This window comes from Phaethon lepturus, unplaced genomic scaffold, assembly GCF_000687285.1.
Source record: "Phaethon lepturus isolate BGI_N335 unplaced genomic scaffold, ASM68728v1 scaffold15946, whole genome shotgun sequence".
In the NCBI taxonomy this organism is placed as follows: domain Eukaryota; kingdom Metazoa; phylum Chordata; class Aves; order Phaethontiformes; family Phaethontidae; genus Phaethon; species Phaethon lepturus.
Window position 1 is genome coordinate 1 of NW_010544260.1, and position 17,659 is coordinate 17,659.

General features: G+C 45.3%; 1 protein-coding gene across 1 annotated transcript; it reads right to left on the bottom strand.

Moving 5' to 3' along the window:
- Positions 1 to 1,544: 1,544 nt before the first annotated feature.
- FAF2 (Fas associated factor family member 2) lies at positions 1,545 to 10,665 on the bottom strand. Its single transcript, XM_010288625.1, has 10 exons — positions 10,601 to 10,665; positions 10,027 to 10,161; positions 9,246 to 9,322; positions 7,939 to 8,077; positions 6,528 to 6,613; positions 6,356 to 6,447; positions 4,753 to 4,930; positions 3,162 to 3,333; positions 2,801 to 2,944; positions 1,545 to 2,325 (listed from the first exon to the last, which is right to left on the bottom strand). The coding sequence occupies exons 1-10, from the start codon at positions 10,646 to 10,648 to the stop codon at positions 2,143 to 2,145; spliced, it is 1,254 nt and encodes a 417-aa protein (XP_010286927.1). The 5' UTR covers positions 10,649 to 10,665; the 3' UTR covers positions 1,545 to 2,142.
- Positions 10,666 to 17,659: the final 6,994 nt, after the last annotated feature.

Below are 17,659 nucleotides of genomic sequence, written 5' to 3' on the forward strand. Positions count from 1 at the left end.
TATATAATTTTTTTTGCTCTGTTACTTGCACATTTTACAGTTACCTCATTTTTCCCATGTATGTATTTGAAAAAAGGCTAATATATAGAAAAAAAGGTTCTTAAAGCTCTAAAAGTGTTTGTTTTTTTCCATTCCATTGGAATCATATTGGTTTTGTAGCATTTAACATAACTAGTATGTTGTATTATATATATGTGTATTATACTGATTGAAATTTTTAACAGATTTGTACTTTTTTTAAAATGAAAGTTGCTAGTTCTGCTTGACCAAGTAGTGCAATCATTATTTTTTTTAATGTTGTGGCTGATTTTGAGAGGGATATTCACTAATAAATGTATGATGTATACCAACAGGCTGTGCCCCGGCTCTTGTCTCAGCTTGGCCAGGCAGGGTGGCCACACATGGCCCTGCTGGGGCCCCTGAGGGGCTGAGGCCAGGCTAACACTGGTCAGGGATGGGGGTCCCCAGGCCCTCACCAAGCAGCTGGAGAGAGTGTGCAGCAGCTGGAAGAGCTTGGAGGAGAGACCAGGAGAGGCAGAGGGTGAAAGCAGGAGCAAGCTGGGTCCTCTGCCACTGGGGGGTCTGCAATCCAGCAGCACCATGGACACCTTGCTCCCACACAGAGGTCCCCCTCACAGCTTGCACCACAACAGAAAGCCCTGGATGCCATCCAGGGATAGTACCCCTTACTGGGTGGCTCCAGCAACACCCCAGGGGGCAGCTTCCACCTCTCCTACAGCCCAGCCCTCCGAGGCCTGGGGGGAAACCAGCCCAGCAGGCCTCAACAGCCACCACCATGCAGAACAGGCACATCCACCCTACACATGACAGCAGGCAGGGGCTCCAGCTCTCCAAGGCTAAGAGCAAGATTGCTACTCCTCAGCACCTGGAAGTCAACCCTGTCCCCATATACCATGTACCCAGTATGCCTGTGCCTACTCTGAAGGCTCCATGGCCAGAAAGGGAACAGCTTTCTTTGGGAGGAAGAGGAAGGATCTAGTTCCTGTTGAAAAAGGCTTGCCAGACCCTGGAGACACCAGGAAAGGAGGCTGGTTTACTACAGCTTGCAGGCATCAGAAATGGTGGGGGTGCAGAGAGCGCCCTGCTCCCCTCTGTGCTTTACACAAGCAAGTGAGCATGGCTCCCAATCCAAAACAGGTGACTAGCAGGCAGGAGCAGGCTCCTACCCCCCCCATAGCACCACTCCACAGCCACAGCCAAGCCTCTGGGGGGGGAAGGGAGGCTTACACCCACCCTTCTCCACACAGCACCTTGCACATCTTTCCCCCCCCACACCTCTGACTCAATGCTGGGCTGACCCAGCAAAGGGCCAGTTGCCTCCTGGCCAGCCTCAGCCCCAAGTTCATGCCATAGGCAGCTTGCACACTCTTGTCTGTCTTACTCCAGCAGCTCCCCAGCACAAAATTACCCATCCAAGGCCAGAAGTAAAGTGTACCCATGCTGCTGTGAGCAGGACCTTACTGCAGAGCCACAGCAGCTGCAGCCCCCTCCCCAGTGCTTGGTAGAAAGCATTGGCACAGACATGCTAGAGGCAGAGTTTATTATACTACGCAGGCTAAGAACCCTGGGCAAGACCCCACACGGGTAAGAATCGAACCAGCTCTTTATCAAAAAGTTAATACTACAGTCAACCCCATTCTCCTTTGGTCATTACAAAGCAAGAGAAATATTAAAAGAAAGATATTTATACACAGAGGGAAGCTGAAAAGATTCTGTCCAGCCCTTCCCCCCCACCCCCAGCACATTCAGGTGCCTGGTCTTCCAGCTGTCAGGAGCAGCAGAGTATCAAATCTTCACAAGATGTCAGGTTGTTGGGGTTTTATTATTATTGTCGTCAATAAAAGCAGTAATTACCAAGAGCTGCCATTCCTGTTCCTCCCCTGGGAGGGTGGAGGGGCAACACCAGCTCCCCTCCCTCTCTGCCCTCCAAGTGTAGGGGATGGCTGTGCACACCTGTGTACAAAGACGTGCACACACCTCTCACCAGTGCACACACACAGCACAGCTGGCACAGGTGATGTGGTCTCTGATCCCTCATTTGTATGCAGTCTTTTAAAAAAAATATTGTATTATAATAATAATATGAATTTCTCTTTCCATTTTGTGTCTTCTGGAAAAGTGTCAATCGTCCGTGAGGTCCTGAACAAAGAGGACTTCCGTGTGGCTGAGTCCAGCCTCCTGCAGCGTGGGCGGGTTGGGCCACTCCTCTGTTGGGAGGCAGGGCAGGACACGGCGAGGGAAGTTGGCCTCAATCTGGAACTTTTCAGGGCTTTCTTTCAAGGAGAACAAGAAGTCATGGATCACCTGGGAAAGCACAGAAATAACTGCCAGCTGGGGGAGCAATGACACAGCCAGACCTGCATCCATAGCATCTCATGGGGGAAAGGTTACCAAATTTGCACCATCACTGCACTGTAGACACAAGATAGCAATTTTCTTAGTATGCATGAAACCAGACATCACAGTAGCTGGAGTCCAGATACTGTTTCTGGGTCTTCCTACAGTCTTATTTAATAGAGAGCAATAAGAGTCTCAGCTTTTCAGGAGAAGGAAAAAACCAGGTTCCTCCATTTTTTTTCCCCCATCTAATCTCTCTTTTAAGCTGGTGGGATGAGGACACAAGACACCCTCCTTACCCAGGAACAACTCTGCCTGCTAAGGCTCTCAAAGGTCACCATTTGGCAAAGTCCAATGGAACCAAAGCTTTGCTGAGCCACCAAGGCAAGTCTCTTGACCCTCTTTTACTCTGGGAAGACCATTAGCTCTGCCCCAAACTCACCGTCAATGACTGTGTGAAGTGGAATCGCCGCTCCACTCTAGAATCATTAGGCAGCTTGAAAATGATCTTAACACTCTCTGGGTCATCAGGATGCGGTTCGGGAGGAAGGCATTCAGACTTCCGCTCCTTCTCCTCCTGCAGCGTCTGCAAAATAAGGAGGGAGCAAGAGCAACAGGCATGCACCGATCAGACCTTTATGCTTGTCCCTTGCAGCACAGCTACTTCAGGAGGCTTGGAGGACACTCAAGCATCAAGACAAGCAGCTCCAATCTGACAAGAAAGCCCTACTGCACTGCTCCTTCACAACACAAGCATCCAACAAGGGCACAGCAGCCGCTCCAGCAATCGAGTTTGCTCTCACCTGTCGCCGTCTCTCCTCTGCTAGTTTTTGCTGCTGCACTTCCTCCTCCTTCTTCTTCTTCCTCTCTCGTTCCTCCTTCTTCTTGCGCTCCTTCTCCTGGTCTGCACGCAAGGATGCCAGATATGCCTCGTCCTGCTGCTGCCTCAGAACTTGGGTTTGGTTTCTCTCTTCCCTGCAAACAGGAGCAGGGAACAGTCAGGACTAGCAGGCCCGAAAGTGAAGGCATGGCAGGCCATAGGTGCAGGTACAGCCTCAAACTTGTAGGAGTGCACACATCAGTTAACACCTCATTTAGAGGGCTGAGTACCACAAGCAAGCTGAGTCTCTGCAGTCCCCAGCACACAAGCTGTTTCACTAGGCTGAGTGGAAATGAACTGAACACAAAAGATTTCTCACCCATTGTAGCTTGACAGAGTGGACAGACAGCACACAAGCAGTGCCCAGGACTTCTGCCTCATTCCTCAGACTCTTCACAGTTTTATCTCCTTCGGGTAATTCCTTGTGCATTTTAGAAACTAGAGGCATCAAAATGTGTTACTGGGTCCCCCACAGAGACCACAGAATCATTTAGGTTGGAAAGGACCTTTAAGATCAAGTCTAACCATAAACACAGCACTGCCAAGTCCACCACTAAACCATGTCCCTAAGCAGCATATCTACATGTCTTAAATACCTCCAGGGATGGTGACTCAACCGCTTCCTTGGGCAGCCTGTTCCAATGCTTGACAACCCTTTTGGTGAAGAAATTTTTCCTAATATCTGACCTAAATCTCCCCTGGTGCAACTTGAGGCCATTTCCTCTTGTCCTATCACTTGTTACTTGGGAGAACAAACCAATACCCACCTTGCTACAACCTCCTTTCAGGTGGTTGTAGAGGGCAATAAAGTCTGCCCTGAGCCTCCTTTCCTCCAGGCTAAACAACCCCAGCTCCCTCAGCCACTCCTCATAAATCTTGTGGTCTAGATAAGTTGCCCTTCTTTGGACATGCTCCAGCACCTCAATGTCTTTCTTGTAGCGAGGGGCCCAAAACTGAACACAGTATTTGACGTATGGCCTCACCAGTGTTGACTACATGGGGACAATGAGGGCAGGCAGAAGACCAGAAAGTTGCATTCTACTTTGTACACAGCGTGCAAGTCCCTCAGGGACTAGAGTTCATGCTCACAAGGCACTACCAGTAACGCAGTCATCATTCAGGACAGCCAGCCCAGGCAGCAACACTTTCCCACTGACTGGCTGCAGACACCAGCTCTCCTGCTGCCTGCCATGCCTTTGCTCCCAGTTGACTCCTACCGGCTATCATCCAAGCTTTACCTGCAAAGCTCTGGCACGCTGCAGAAAACAGTAGAGCACTCATACCCACCTTTTAGTAGCAGGCCTGTATGGGCAATGCATCCAGCTCCCTGGCTATAGGGTAGCCTGAATTTATAGACCAGTGATCCCACTGGGAAGAGGGGAGCCCATGGGCTGTGTTACACAACAGGAGATGCTGACCTACCTGCCTACATACGGTGTCTGCAGGGAGGAAGGGGGCAGAGCAGACCCTGCCTCCACAAGGTCTGCATTACTGGAGCTCAGGTTCCATCATACCTTTCCAGGCGTTCAGACACCAGGTACGTCTGGTTGGCATCCATGATGAACATCAGTTGATTAATGAGGTCATCAGCCTGGATGAGGCCTTCTAGCCGCCCAACTACTGTCATTCTGCGATCCTTCAGCATAATCACAGCCAGGAACGGGTATGTGTTCTCTCGCAGAGCCTGGGAGACTGGTAAACAGGCACAAACATCACCACAACCACCCCATCCAGAAGGGTGAGCAAGGGAGTACAGTACAAATGCTTTCCATCACCAAGGGCCTAGGAAAGCAGCTTCCCACAGCCACTATCTCTTCCAAGGCAGAAAAGGCCTCAAGGCTCCATTTTGTCAAACTAAACCCTAAAAATAAGCAATGGGAGGAAGTGGCTTGGAGCATAAAGGCTGAAGGGGAAAAACACATTTTCAAATGACCAAAAAGATTCTTGAATTCAAGTGGAAACTAAATTGCTCTGAATGTCCATTCAGAATGGGACCAAGAGTCCGAGGTTTAAAATGCAAGAAGAGAAACACAGGTCAAGCACAGGGAAGCATTTGCTAATATTAAGGATGGCCAGACTCTGGAAGATACTGTCATAGAGAAGATGGCAGAGTGTCCACCCTGGACATTTCAGAACAAAATTAAATTGTTTCTGCTAGAGGCAGGCTCTGTCTTGAGACAGGAAATGAAGCAGATCAGGAGCTTTTAAGTTACTGTTCACCTATGACTGATCACCATCTCCTCCTCAAAACATGCATGGCACATCACGCAACTTGGAGTGGTCATTACCAGTGAAGACCTCCAAACTAAATCAGAGCAACCACGATCTCCTCCAACGTTGCTTTCTAGGCTGTAACTCCAAAGCATTGCAGTAATTAAACAGCCATAAGTAAAAGAATGTCTCCCTAGAAAGCTATTGTTTCAAGGTGTTGGTAGTTGGTAGCTGAACTACGAAGCCAGGAATGACCCAGATTTAGAAACAGAACTCCCAGCCTCTCCTGCAATGAAACAGGAAGGCTCAGAAGAGACACAGGAGGCAGGAGGAGGACTTTGGGAAAAGCCTCCATTTGCAGCAAAACCCTACCAAAAAGCTGGCAGGCCAGGTATCAACAGTTCTGGAAAGATAGTACTGAAAAGAACCTCACTGTGGACTTTCAAGGAGAGACTGGGTGAGGGGGGGTGAAGACGGCTGTCTCAGAAAGGGAAAGAATGCACCTAACAAGTCACTCCTGGCCTCAGGCATAATACAAACCAGTGTTAAGGGCACAGTTCATTAGATACTTGTTTCTGCACTCAGTTTAATCCTCAGCACACACCCACCAACTCTCATTAACATGCCACTAAAAGCAGTTTAAATGTCTGCAAAGAGCACATAGCTAGGACTGCCCAGCAACATATGGAACAGTGGAGGTTAAGAACAGAAGATACTTCCCTGGCATCCAAACAGGCCCTCTAAGATATCACACAAAAACCAACATGTATTTTCCCATGCAATCCTGAAATCTCGTCTGCTTGCACAAAACCCAACAGGGTTTCAAATGCTTAAATTTGTCAAAGAGCATTTAGCTTGTTCCAGGGACAGGAAGGGGTAGGTAAAGGCCAGGAGGGACACACTCACCTCTGTATCCCTCTGGTTTATTGGTTGAGCAAGCCCAGAAGAGCATTCTAGTGTTTATGAGGGTGATCACCTCAGGTACGCACAGTGTATTGCTAGGGGATGAGAAGAGACTGTGTGAATGAAACTGCATTTAAGGTGCAAAGAGAACTATTTGGAAAACTCCCCTACCTACCGGCAGAATTCATCTGTGTCTTGGTGGTCATCTCCATGAAGATAAACCAACAGGAAGCGCAGTTCCCGCTTAGCATCATTCAGTGCCTTGGCATAAAAGCAGAGGAGGTAAAGTTATAGGGTCTCTAGGCAAGGGGAAAGTAGCACCCACAGGACTTGTGTGACACAGCTCAGCAACATTTACCTAGGCCATTACTCTGCCACTAGCACAGTTTTAATGAAGCAACAGTGGAGGACAAACCTGTCAGATTTTCTGACTAAACCCTCATTTAAGGGGGCTACAATGGTGTTCTTTCACACTCCCTTCAGGATGTGGCTTTGGAGAACACTGAACTCTAAGTGGAGCCAGGTAGGCAACTGTGTGGATTGACAACCCCCACCGCCCTGCCAGACTCAGCTGGCAGTGAAGAGCCCGCCTCCATCCCTCAGACTCACAGCAGCCAAGGCTGAGCTTTCCACTCTAGCCTGTACAGGACACAATCTTCAGACCACATCAAATGAAAAAGCTGCTAAAAAAAGGTACCTCAATAACATTCCAGGCCCCAACAAAACAAAAACACAACCAAAAGCCTTTTTGCATCTACAGTCTCTGGATTTCACCCACCCAAGAACATTTCTGACAAGACTGTAAGGTAAGTGCACAATAGGCTTCCTGTTTTACTGGCACTGAGTTTTGGTAGACTAACCATTCTGTGGTTATTTAAGTTTGGATTCCAGGCAAGACAGAGGGGCCTAGAAGAGTTGTGGAGGCAGCAAGCTCCATCACTGTGCAGCATGGAACAGATACAGATTCCACATTCTTCCCTGGCACTCAGGAAGTGGCACTGATGCAACTGTCTGCTGGGAAGCACTGCAGCAGGCCCTTCCCTTGGCTAGGCTGAGAGAAGCTGCAGAAGAGGCAGTACCCATCAGGATGGCCCTCTTCTACAGAGAGGGCCATCAGCCCAGATGTAACGTACAGAACTCTCACCTCCCATAACTTCTTCAGGGGCTCCCTCCCTCAGTTTTGAGGTCCCACACCAAGTTCTGGAGTTTCATTAGAATACAAGCCCAGGCAGTCAATCCCAATTTGGTGAACAGAAGGACAGACTCTGGCATACCACATCAGTTTATAAAAACAAAGGCAGGATTACAAAGAATAGCTGTTGGCTACAGAGCCACACAGACGGTTGAGGAACAGTCAGAGCAGCTTTGCTTTCCAACTTTGCAGGCTTGGCATATCATCAAGTCTGGCAGACACTCGTTTTCCAATACCCTTGTTCACTAGCTCTCCATTACCCTGTTACAGAGGTTGGAGACAAACACTGGGCTTTTAGATGAAAAGTGGTTTTGCCATGTAGGCCCTGATACCGTCTGGCAAAATCCCCACTCTCCATCTCCCCAGGATCTATGCACCAACATGTGACACTGACCTGGCTGTAAGTTCCCTGGTAGAAGACAGGGTGTATCCTCCCATATTTTTCCTCAAACATATGAATAAACGAAATAATGTCACCCACTGGGTCAGTGACCCGACTACGAGGATCAGGGCGTATAAAACGCAGAGCAAACCTAGGAAGGAAGCAAAGGACACTGGAAATTCAGCTTACTGGCTTTCTGAAGAACAGGTTTTCTTTTCCACAAACAGTCCCTGGTATTCATAAGGAGGAAAAAAGTCACAGCTGAGATCCTTGAACATTTATAATCACAACCTAAACTGCCACCTGCTCCAAACTGATACCATTGCCACAGAAGCACCCCAATCAAATATTATCTCATGCCAGGCATCAGCAAGTATCTGAATTCTGTGTGTTTAATAGTTTCAACTTCCTCTGAAGCATCAGGGATAAGCCACATCAACAGTATGTTTCAGGAATTTAGTTAAAGACAGACTGTTAAAAGCCACACAGTTTTGTCCAGATAACTTTGAAAACTGCTTTTCTGCTATTCCAAGACTAACAATTCCAGAGTGCAAAGAGCTGCAGAAAGAGAACATTACACTAGGAGTCCAGTGAAGAAAGAAGAAACAGTCGTTCCCCTGAGGCTGAAAAAGCTTAACTGCAAGGCAGTATCAGCCTTGTTTAGTTCTACTGATGTGTAGAAGTTATGAACTTTGGAAAAGCCTTTAAGGGGGACAAAAAACCACAACATAATACAACAGGGGAAACTGACAAAACACCACAGATGGCAGGACTGCTGGATATTTACCACCTTTCAACATTCCCTTCTCTCTCTATCAGTGCTGTAAGAAGACAAGATGAACTAGTCCTTTGGGGCAGTAAAGGGAGAAGAGGCAACAGACACCAAACGGGAAAAAGCAGAGGTATTTACAATTTGGGTTTTGCCAAGTACCACACAGGGATTAGGGCAGGTTAACCTGCAGCCCACCCCAACAGGACACGACTCTGGTCAAGATGCTTGTCCAAGAACACTGGACAGTTTGACACTATGTTTTGTGTCCCCTTTGCATGGCACTCAAACTATAAAGCTGTGTGGAATTAGCACTCCAATTAATATTGCATTTGTAGAGCTGCAAGATGCTCATTTTCTCTGCAACAAAATTTCTTTCTTACTAAACAGCATAGGAACTTTACAAGGCTACAGATAAAGCCAGTTGAGCAAATAAATAGAAAATCTGCTATTAGACTTAAAGATCCAAGTGACAGAGGTACAGCCAAATCTAAGCTAGAGTATGCCTTGATGCAGTCGATATGTGAGTCAGCACAAAAAAAGTACTTACCTAAATATATCAAGTAATGTGTAATATGTAAATCGGAATGGAAGCATTATGAAGTAGTAACCCCATCCTAACAGGCCCTACAATTAGAAACAAAGAATTAGAACAGTCTCTACCCCAGGAACAGGGCTGCTAAAGCAAAGTGCCCAGCAGCATCAAGCACACATATACACACAGGAGTATCAGTACTCTGACTGCCACAAAAAGGTCAGCAACATTTCAAGGGTTCAGACAGATCAAATCAAATTTAAGTGACTGACACTGTTCATTCAGAATTCAACGTGCCACGTGTGAACAGCAGCATCAGTGACTATTCAAGCAGCAATATTTTTGCTCTGTGCTAATTTTCTTAACTGTACAAAGGGATTAACAGCACAGAGTCTTACAGGTGCTCATGCAAATTTGTTTGTGAAACATTAATGCAAGTAATTGACCCTGTATTCAAGTTAATATATGTTTTTTTGGGGGGCTCTAAAAAGAAAAAAATATTAGCACTCTGTCATGAGGGAACAGTCCTTTGTTCCAACTGAACTCTTCAAAAAGCTTTACTATGCCACAAAGTAGTCTCATATTGTGAATCACACGATGAAGAAAATATCCACAGTAGTAACGGAGGCTGAAGGAGTAGCTCATTCTCAAAACATTTTGTTTTCAGAAGAGAAAAATATTTAGAAAGGAGATTAACAGCATACAAAGAAAACAACTCCTTTCCCTGCATGCATGTTTTGTTGTTCACAAGGAGTCACCCCAGAAGCAGGACAAAATCCACTGTAAGATAACTTGCCCTTGGCTGCGGCCTTGAGACAACGTAGCTGTAGATCCTGTGGTCAGCTGTATTGACCTGCAACGGTCGTGATGGAGGAGGATTAAAAACACTTGGGACACCCTCTTGCTCATTCAGTCGGTCCTGTACAGCTGCCTTTGACACAAGAAAGAGCAAAGAGAAGTTTCAGACATTTAAATATAGCAGAAAAGATCTTTTTTTGTACTTTGGGCACTAACAATAGGTATTATTTGTCCACAGCCCCAGAGCACTGGATAAGCACAACTCATTGCAAACTGTAACAGCCAATACCCTTCTGTATGGAAAGCCTTCTCCATGGCAGCCTGCACACATGCACTATGGGAAGTTACACAATGTGCCCGTCAAGTGACTGTTCACAGCCATAACAACTCTGCTGCATGCCTCTGAAACCAACTCTCCAGCAATATCAAGATACTGTTATAAAGAACGACTCGTGTAAATTCAGGGGTTGACAGATTAAATCTTACTGGTAGGACCCTCCCTTCCCTTAGAGTACTCCGTTTAATCCATGTACTTGGGAAATCACCACAAAGCTTCTTTGAAGTGGTGGTACCTCTATGTTCCAGTTGTGCTGCTCCAGTGTGTGACGACATTGGTCCATGGACTCTATGCCAGTCAAGTCCTAAGAAGGAGAGTAAGAGCAGGTAAGTGCCAGGGAAGTGCTGTATTTTTACTGTTCTTTGCAACATGTAGACACAGACAGGTGTTACCACAATACTCTTCTCTTTTAAAGTGCTCTGCTCTCTGCTTAGGAGCAGAGCAACCTGAGCCAACCCAAATCCATAAATGCACAGGAGGCCTCAAACAGGCCTTTGCACTCCTCCAGCATTAGCCGATTCTCAGCCATGCCCAAGGTCTATAACTACAACTGCACTCAGCCCAGTCAAGTCTAACATGATATTGCCCACAAGTTTCACTCTGGAAAGATACACAAGGCAGATGCCCTCAAACTCAAACATCACCTTGAAGCATCTCCTTAAAAAGACAGGCAAAGCATTTCTGAAAACCCAAGATGACCATTGCTTCACTCACTGCAAGCATAAACAGAGACTAAAACCAAAATGAGCTAAGCACTAATGAAGGTAGAGTTTTCCAGCATCACAGAGGATTCTGTAGTAAAAAAATAATCCAGTCCAACTCAGACAAGACCTGAAACAGAGCACATAGCCCAAACACACCGGCAGACCTCCAAGCCACTGGGGTCTCAAGTCAATGTTTGGCAAGGCATATTTTAACCCTATGCCAATCAGAACTTCTGCACAAGAGATCAAACACTATTTGTTATTACAGGAAGCCACGTCAGCACCTCTTGAATGGAGACAAGTCTTTGCTGAAGTGAACATCCCTGTCACTGTGCCACAGAAACACATCTCTCCCCACACCACTCACTGTAAGGTGTTTGAACAGACATTTCAGGGTTGTATACCACACCTATCGCCTCAGAGACGAAGCACACTTTCATGCAAAAGCGTAAAGCCACAAATGTGCTGCCACTAACCTTTTAACAATCCTTTGAATCAGTCAGTGAAAGATCATTACAGGTGACACCATTAACAATGCTGGCAATTTTGAAGGAAGCTACTGTTATTTTAAAATTAAAAGGAGTAAAAAGGGTTTTTATAACTGGACTACGGAAAGCCAAGAAAGCAGTTATACCTTCAGAAAAAATTATTTAGCTTAGATACAAGATGGCAGAAGCAATGACAAGAATTGTCACAAGCAGTGTAATAAATTCAACATAAAAATATGCTGGTGATATAAGGAGACTGTTAAAATATGACAATTTCTCCATCAAGGTCATTCTTGACAAGAGAACTCCACAGATTCTTAATGCTTCATATTCTTACCTGGTGGGTTTCCCTCCAGACACCTCCCCAGCCAGTGTAACACTACAGAGGGTGCACCTTCCTCGGGGGCGCAGGGACTGAGCTGAGAAGTGAAGCAGGCTGCTTTCCCACTGGACTGCTCATGCTGTGACAGGTGGACCCTGCCGCCCTACAGTCTTGCGAGCTGAGCTACACAAGAGCCTTACCTGTCCTCCGCCTGCCGGTTCCACACACTGTTCTCTGGCACCTGAGAAGATCTCAGCCATGCAGGAGTTTGGCAAACAGCTGGGAACTTTTGCTCCCTGTGTCTGTCATACAGCAGAATGTGGCTTTTCTGCAGGAGGCAGCTTGTGACGATTGCCAACAGAACACTGACAGTAGAAATCCTTGTGCATGGTCTCTACTATACCTTGTGATCCAACCCATTGTTAGCAATCCTATTTAGTTCTGTGCGTCATCTCCCCCATTTCTTGCTTCATTTAGAAGCCCCTGAGGCAGTCTTGACAGGCTGACCATTCAAGAATGCAATAAATTGGATTTTTGCTGGAGAAGGATGGGGCATCTCTTCCTTTCCTGGCCCCCATTCATACATTCCACATGCTATTTCCACCCAAGTCACACAGTGGACAAATGCCCTATTCAACCTCTGGGCTCAGTTCAAACTTTTGAGCATTTCTTGGCTTCTTTCTCATGAAGTCTCCACAGATCTCTACCTTCTCCCCAATCTACAGGGCAAAAATAATTGTTTCATTCTGCTGTAACAGAACTGGACTGTTCAAGCACTGCTGACATTAACTGTGATTGCAGTCACTCAGAAAAAAGCACTTCAAGTCACTGCCCAATGGTGTAGAAATATTTATTGAAAAGTAATTCTGCAGCAAGCCTTGCAAGGGAGCACTACAGAATTGACTGTCATTGAAGAAACAAAGCTTAGTGAACTCAGCTGTTACTGCCAAAATACCTTCAATTATCACCCAGCTTCATGATTTAGCATTTTAGTTTAACTATCTTTCTTTAAAGATGTGCTTCACTGAGTAAAATTTAGGTTTTATATTCTGATTTTTTTTACCCCAAACTCCTATAGAAGGCACTTTATTGCCCTTTTAGAAGGACACCTTAAAAGGCACCTGCAATTTACTCAATTATTTTATTTTACAATAGAGTCATAATATGTGTATTTCAAAGCCTGGAAATTCTGCTGGTGTTTGCAAAATTTACAAGATTCAGAAACTCATTCACACCTTTGTCTCTAAAGGTCCAGATTATCACTCAACACTAATAACTGGGCTTCATGACTGAACATTCCCTCCTTTTTAAATTATGCAAAATGCTTTAGCAGTTTTAGGTCAGAAAGCAGCAAAGTAACAGCCATGCAGAACTATAAACAAGCACTTAATGAGCACTGAATCACTGCACCATTTACAAAACCAGCTAACTTCACCCCTTCCCGACCACCATTACAGCAACAGGCATGCTGTTGGTCAGATCTTCTACAACAGCACTTCTCCATGGAGGTGAATCTACAATTTGTTTCTTAGCATCTTAATACAGTTGCTCTCAACATGAAACAGAAGTGACAAAACCACCCCAGCAACACTGTACCTACTTCTGACAAATGAAGCTGCACAATTAAACATTGCAGGAAAAATAAATTGTCTGTGTAAAGGCAGCTTTTAAAACTGAACACCTCTCTGAATGTTACTTTGACATGCTCTGTAAGACAGACACACTACGGTTCCAGGATGTTCTGGAAGACACATATGGGTTCAGAATGACTTGGACTCAACGTAAGGAACTGTAGGAAGATAGTTGAACTGTCAGTTAGACAACACTTGCTGCTCAAGACTGATACTGTTGATTATCACTCCTAACAACCATTTATACTGTTATCTCAGTACCTTCTATAGCCAATGCTTCACCTTAGTCACAGAAACAGATTAGAAATTTGAAACACATCATTTCCACTGCACCAGTTATAGCATTTCTGGTCAATCTTGTGGCTAGCTGCAAACTGCATTATTCACATGCCAGACAAACAAACATGTTCTTAGTACCGTTAAGGCTAAGGGAACAAAACAGCATCTTCAAATCAGTTGGTAACTGCTAGTTTCCTATTCACTGTAGTCTCTCATTAGCTGCCTCAAAGCCATATATCTTACACAGACATAGTAAGTAACAAAAAGATAAGGCCCCCTGCAGTTAAAATTAGTCCCATTAAACTAGCACCCACAAACCATCAAATAAATGTAGATCCAAGCTCAAGACAGTGGATTATATTTAGAAAACAAAATATTAAGCACCACAAATGCAGGAAAGTTCAACACTGCCTTCTCAAACACCACTCAAATCAACATGCTACCCTAAAACATACTGAAACTGCTGGATATAATTACTTGCATCTCTCACCTTTGAGATTGCTTTGAATGCTAAAATCCTGTCAATATTGAAGTAGTGGAAAGTGCAATTCCACACTTCAAAGGCAGAAGGAATACCCCTGAGTGGACAAAGGCTGTAAACAGGACTTACGAAACTGTTCCCTCTGCAGATACACTCATATGTTGAAACACAGTATAAGAGATGCAAATCCACAGGACTGTAACTGGCACTGCTCTTAACTCGCAACCCACTGCCAAATTCCAGAGAATTATGTTTCTAAGGGTAAAGAACATCTGACTAAAAAGCCTTTACCAAGAGAGTTTCTCTTTGCATATTACAGCAAATGCCTTTATGAGGGTTTTGATCAATATGCAATACACTGAATAGGAAAGATGCCTGGAGTTTCTTATTTCCTCCTTCCTCTTTAATTTAAAGATGTTTTCAGTGTTTTCCCCAGCTGAAGTCAGAGATGGTATCATGAGTCCTAACTTTTCCTTTTGCAAGTAACACTCCGTTACTTTATATTAGCATATTATAAGGTTAGACATCAGCCCAAGTGTAATGGGCACAGATCAATTACAAAATCCTACAAAAGCTGCTCTGCTATTTCTTCCATCTCCAGATGGAACTGTATCTCCACAGATTGCTTAAGCTGTTCACATCAAGTTTCTCTCTACAGATGTCAAGACAGCCAAGTCTTGACAGATGAAAAATTTAGATGCTTTTATTCCTTTACATTAGCCAATGTTTTGGCAGTAAATGGAAGGCTGAAAGCATGCAAGAGCGCTTTGTTGCTTTTATTTCAAGTTCATCCCAATTATCTCCCCATACTGGTACTTTTTTTTCTTTACTCTATTAACCTGCTATAGCAGAGTGGCGACAACTGTCCTATTCTAACCCAGTCGGTAGGAAGAGAGCTGCTACTTTCACCGTTCTGCCAGCAGAGCTGTTTATGTGAGCACTACCAAAACACATCAAGAAAACATCAGTGGAACTAATGCAAAGCATGTATTTAAAGTGCAACCCCAACATTTGGGCCACAAACAGGACAGCAGGCATTTACCTCTACCTTGGAAGGAGCAATTTACAGCACAAGTAGGATAAACAGTGTAGAGCAACAGCATCTTCACCCAGAACAGCTGTTTGCTGGGTGAATGGCAGCCTACAGCTCTCACTCAATGCTTCCCTTCTGGCTCTGCATTTAACCATAACACTATTGAAGGCCTTCTACTATTCGTTACCACATCTTTGTTTTCCCCACTCCCTTCTTTCCTAGTCCACTATCCTGCTTTATTTACATTACAGTGGCATGCAGCCTTCTGTGGAAGTACAACACTCTGCCACCACAGAATATTGCACAAATTATTTATGACAGTGCATCACAACAGAAGTGTAAAGTTATCTTTGAAAACATTTAAGTGTCCCCTGCAAAGACAGTGGGAATCCCCGACAGGCTTACAAGCTAGCTGTAGCAGTGTTTTGCAGCAACAGCAATGTAAAAAAAGATTTGAGAGAGACTTAGCCATCCTCTCCAAACAGCAAATACTGTTTAAGTCCAGCTAAAGGAAACAAGAAAAAAAATCTTTTCCAGGTGGACTGATTTACTCTTTCATTTCAAAGAAACAAGTAGGACTGCATACCTGAGCCCCTTTCAGCCAGGTATGAAATACCAAAGCAGAAGGAATCACCAGTGAAAGTCTGTCACTAGCTCAGCCCTGGTGAAAAGCTTATCCCATATACCCCAGGGGACAGAAGAATGAGATGATCCTGGTATCAAAGGCTTCTAGACTACCGCTTTCACATCAGGCTCTGGACAGTAGCTCTCTAACTGAAAACTTTCTCCCCTTTATAGTCTAATAAGCATTTCCTCCCACTTCAAACCAGGGATCAACAGGAAGCTGGACTAAAACCTGAATCCCTCCTGACTCCTCCTGCTTCCCCTACAGCCCCCAGTCTGCTGCCCATGGCAACACCAGGTAGCATTAGGAAAACAGGATCCTTTAGTTTCACAGCTGCCCACAGGATTTTGAAAATAGCAACAGGGACACTGATGAGTGCAGCTGGTCCTATCTGTCCAGATTCAGTAGATTAAGAAGTACTATGGGATCTTACAGCAAGAGAATGGGAGCTGGGGGACAGCTTTTGCACATACATTTGTGCAGCATAAGGCAATGGCTTAAGCCTTGTACACTTACCAGGGAAATAGCAGCATTGGAAAAGCAATGGTTAACATTGCTCTGCTTCCTTTGTCTGTAAGTTAAGATTGCCCAACAAGCTTAATTTGCAGTAAAGATTTACAGGGGATATCTGTAAAAAAAAGTTTCCTCATTGCCATAGTCACAAAGAAACACTACAGTATATTAATTACATCAGGAGGTTGTTGAATCCCCCCGGCTCAGAGGTGAAGGCTTGGCAAGCATTTGTCTGGAACAATCAGGAACACGTGCACCTCTCTCAGCTGTGGAAGGCAGGGCTGGATACCTCTGAAGTGCCTTTAAGCCCTATAATTCTACAGTTACATCACACCAAAAAATGCAAAGCATAGTCTTAAAAAGTGAATATGAAGCAACAAATCAGACAAAACACTCTTGAAAGAAAATGCTGTGTTTGTAAAATAACTCTGCAATCCAAGTAACATCACATGATGTCCTACAAGTCAGAAACAAACCCAAGTCACCTGAAAATAATACTAATGGCCAGCCTGTTTAATTACTTCTCACTGAGCAGCCCTAAGTATTTCAACTCCACAGCACTGTTTTCTCCTCAACAAGCCACATCTGCAGATTTTTTTTTTTTTTTAATTATTCAACTGCTGCACAGCCCCAAGGCCCTGGCAAACCAAAGGTTAAGCAACCCAGCCCATGTTATGCAGCAGACAGCAAGATTAGATCATTACAATCCCTAGTGGCCTCCCCCAGTAGGCACTACCAAACAGTGAGGGTTAGAAACAATTTTCTGACAAACCACATTCCATTGAAACCCACTGGCTAACCCTCCAAAGACACCAGAAATGGTTCTCCCATTCACCAATAATGACAACAAAGGGAATTTTTCAGACTACCTAATTAAAATGGCCGAGACTTATGGAGGAGGTTTTTTTGCGTACGGAGGTAATAGGGTTTATTCAGCAGTCACTTCCTGCCCCCCCAATTAACGATAACAGAACACCATTCCTAATGAAGCACTCAGGGCACGCATAACACCGGCCAGCTCTGCAGCGAAGCCCCAGTCCGGGAGAGCCCGAAGCCCGGGGTGCCCAAATCCCACACAGGAGCTTCACTCACCCTCGTGGAGAGCACCCTTGCCCCCGCAAGGACCGGGATCACAGGAGACTCTCGCCCCCTACTCAGGCCTGGCCCGACACCCCCGCACTGCCGGATCCACTCCAGGCGAGGCCTGACCCGGCTCTC

Coding starts and splice junctions, on each gene's coding strand:
- FAF2 (XM_010288625.1), bottom strand. CDS start 10,648: ATGGACCAATGTCGTCACACACTGGAGCAGCACAACTGGAACATAGAG. Junction 2,945..3,161: donor CAGAGGAGAGACGGCGACAG/GTGAGAGCAAAC, acceptor CTTATTTTGCAG/ACGCTGCAGGAGGAGAAGGA. Junction 2,326..2,800: donor ACTTCACACAGTCATTGACG/GTGAGTTTGGGG, acceptor GTGCTTTCCCAG/GTGATCCATGACTTCTTGTT.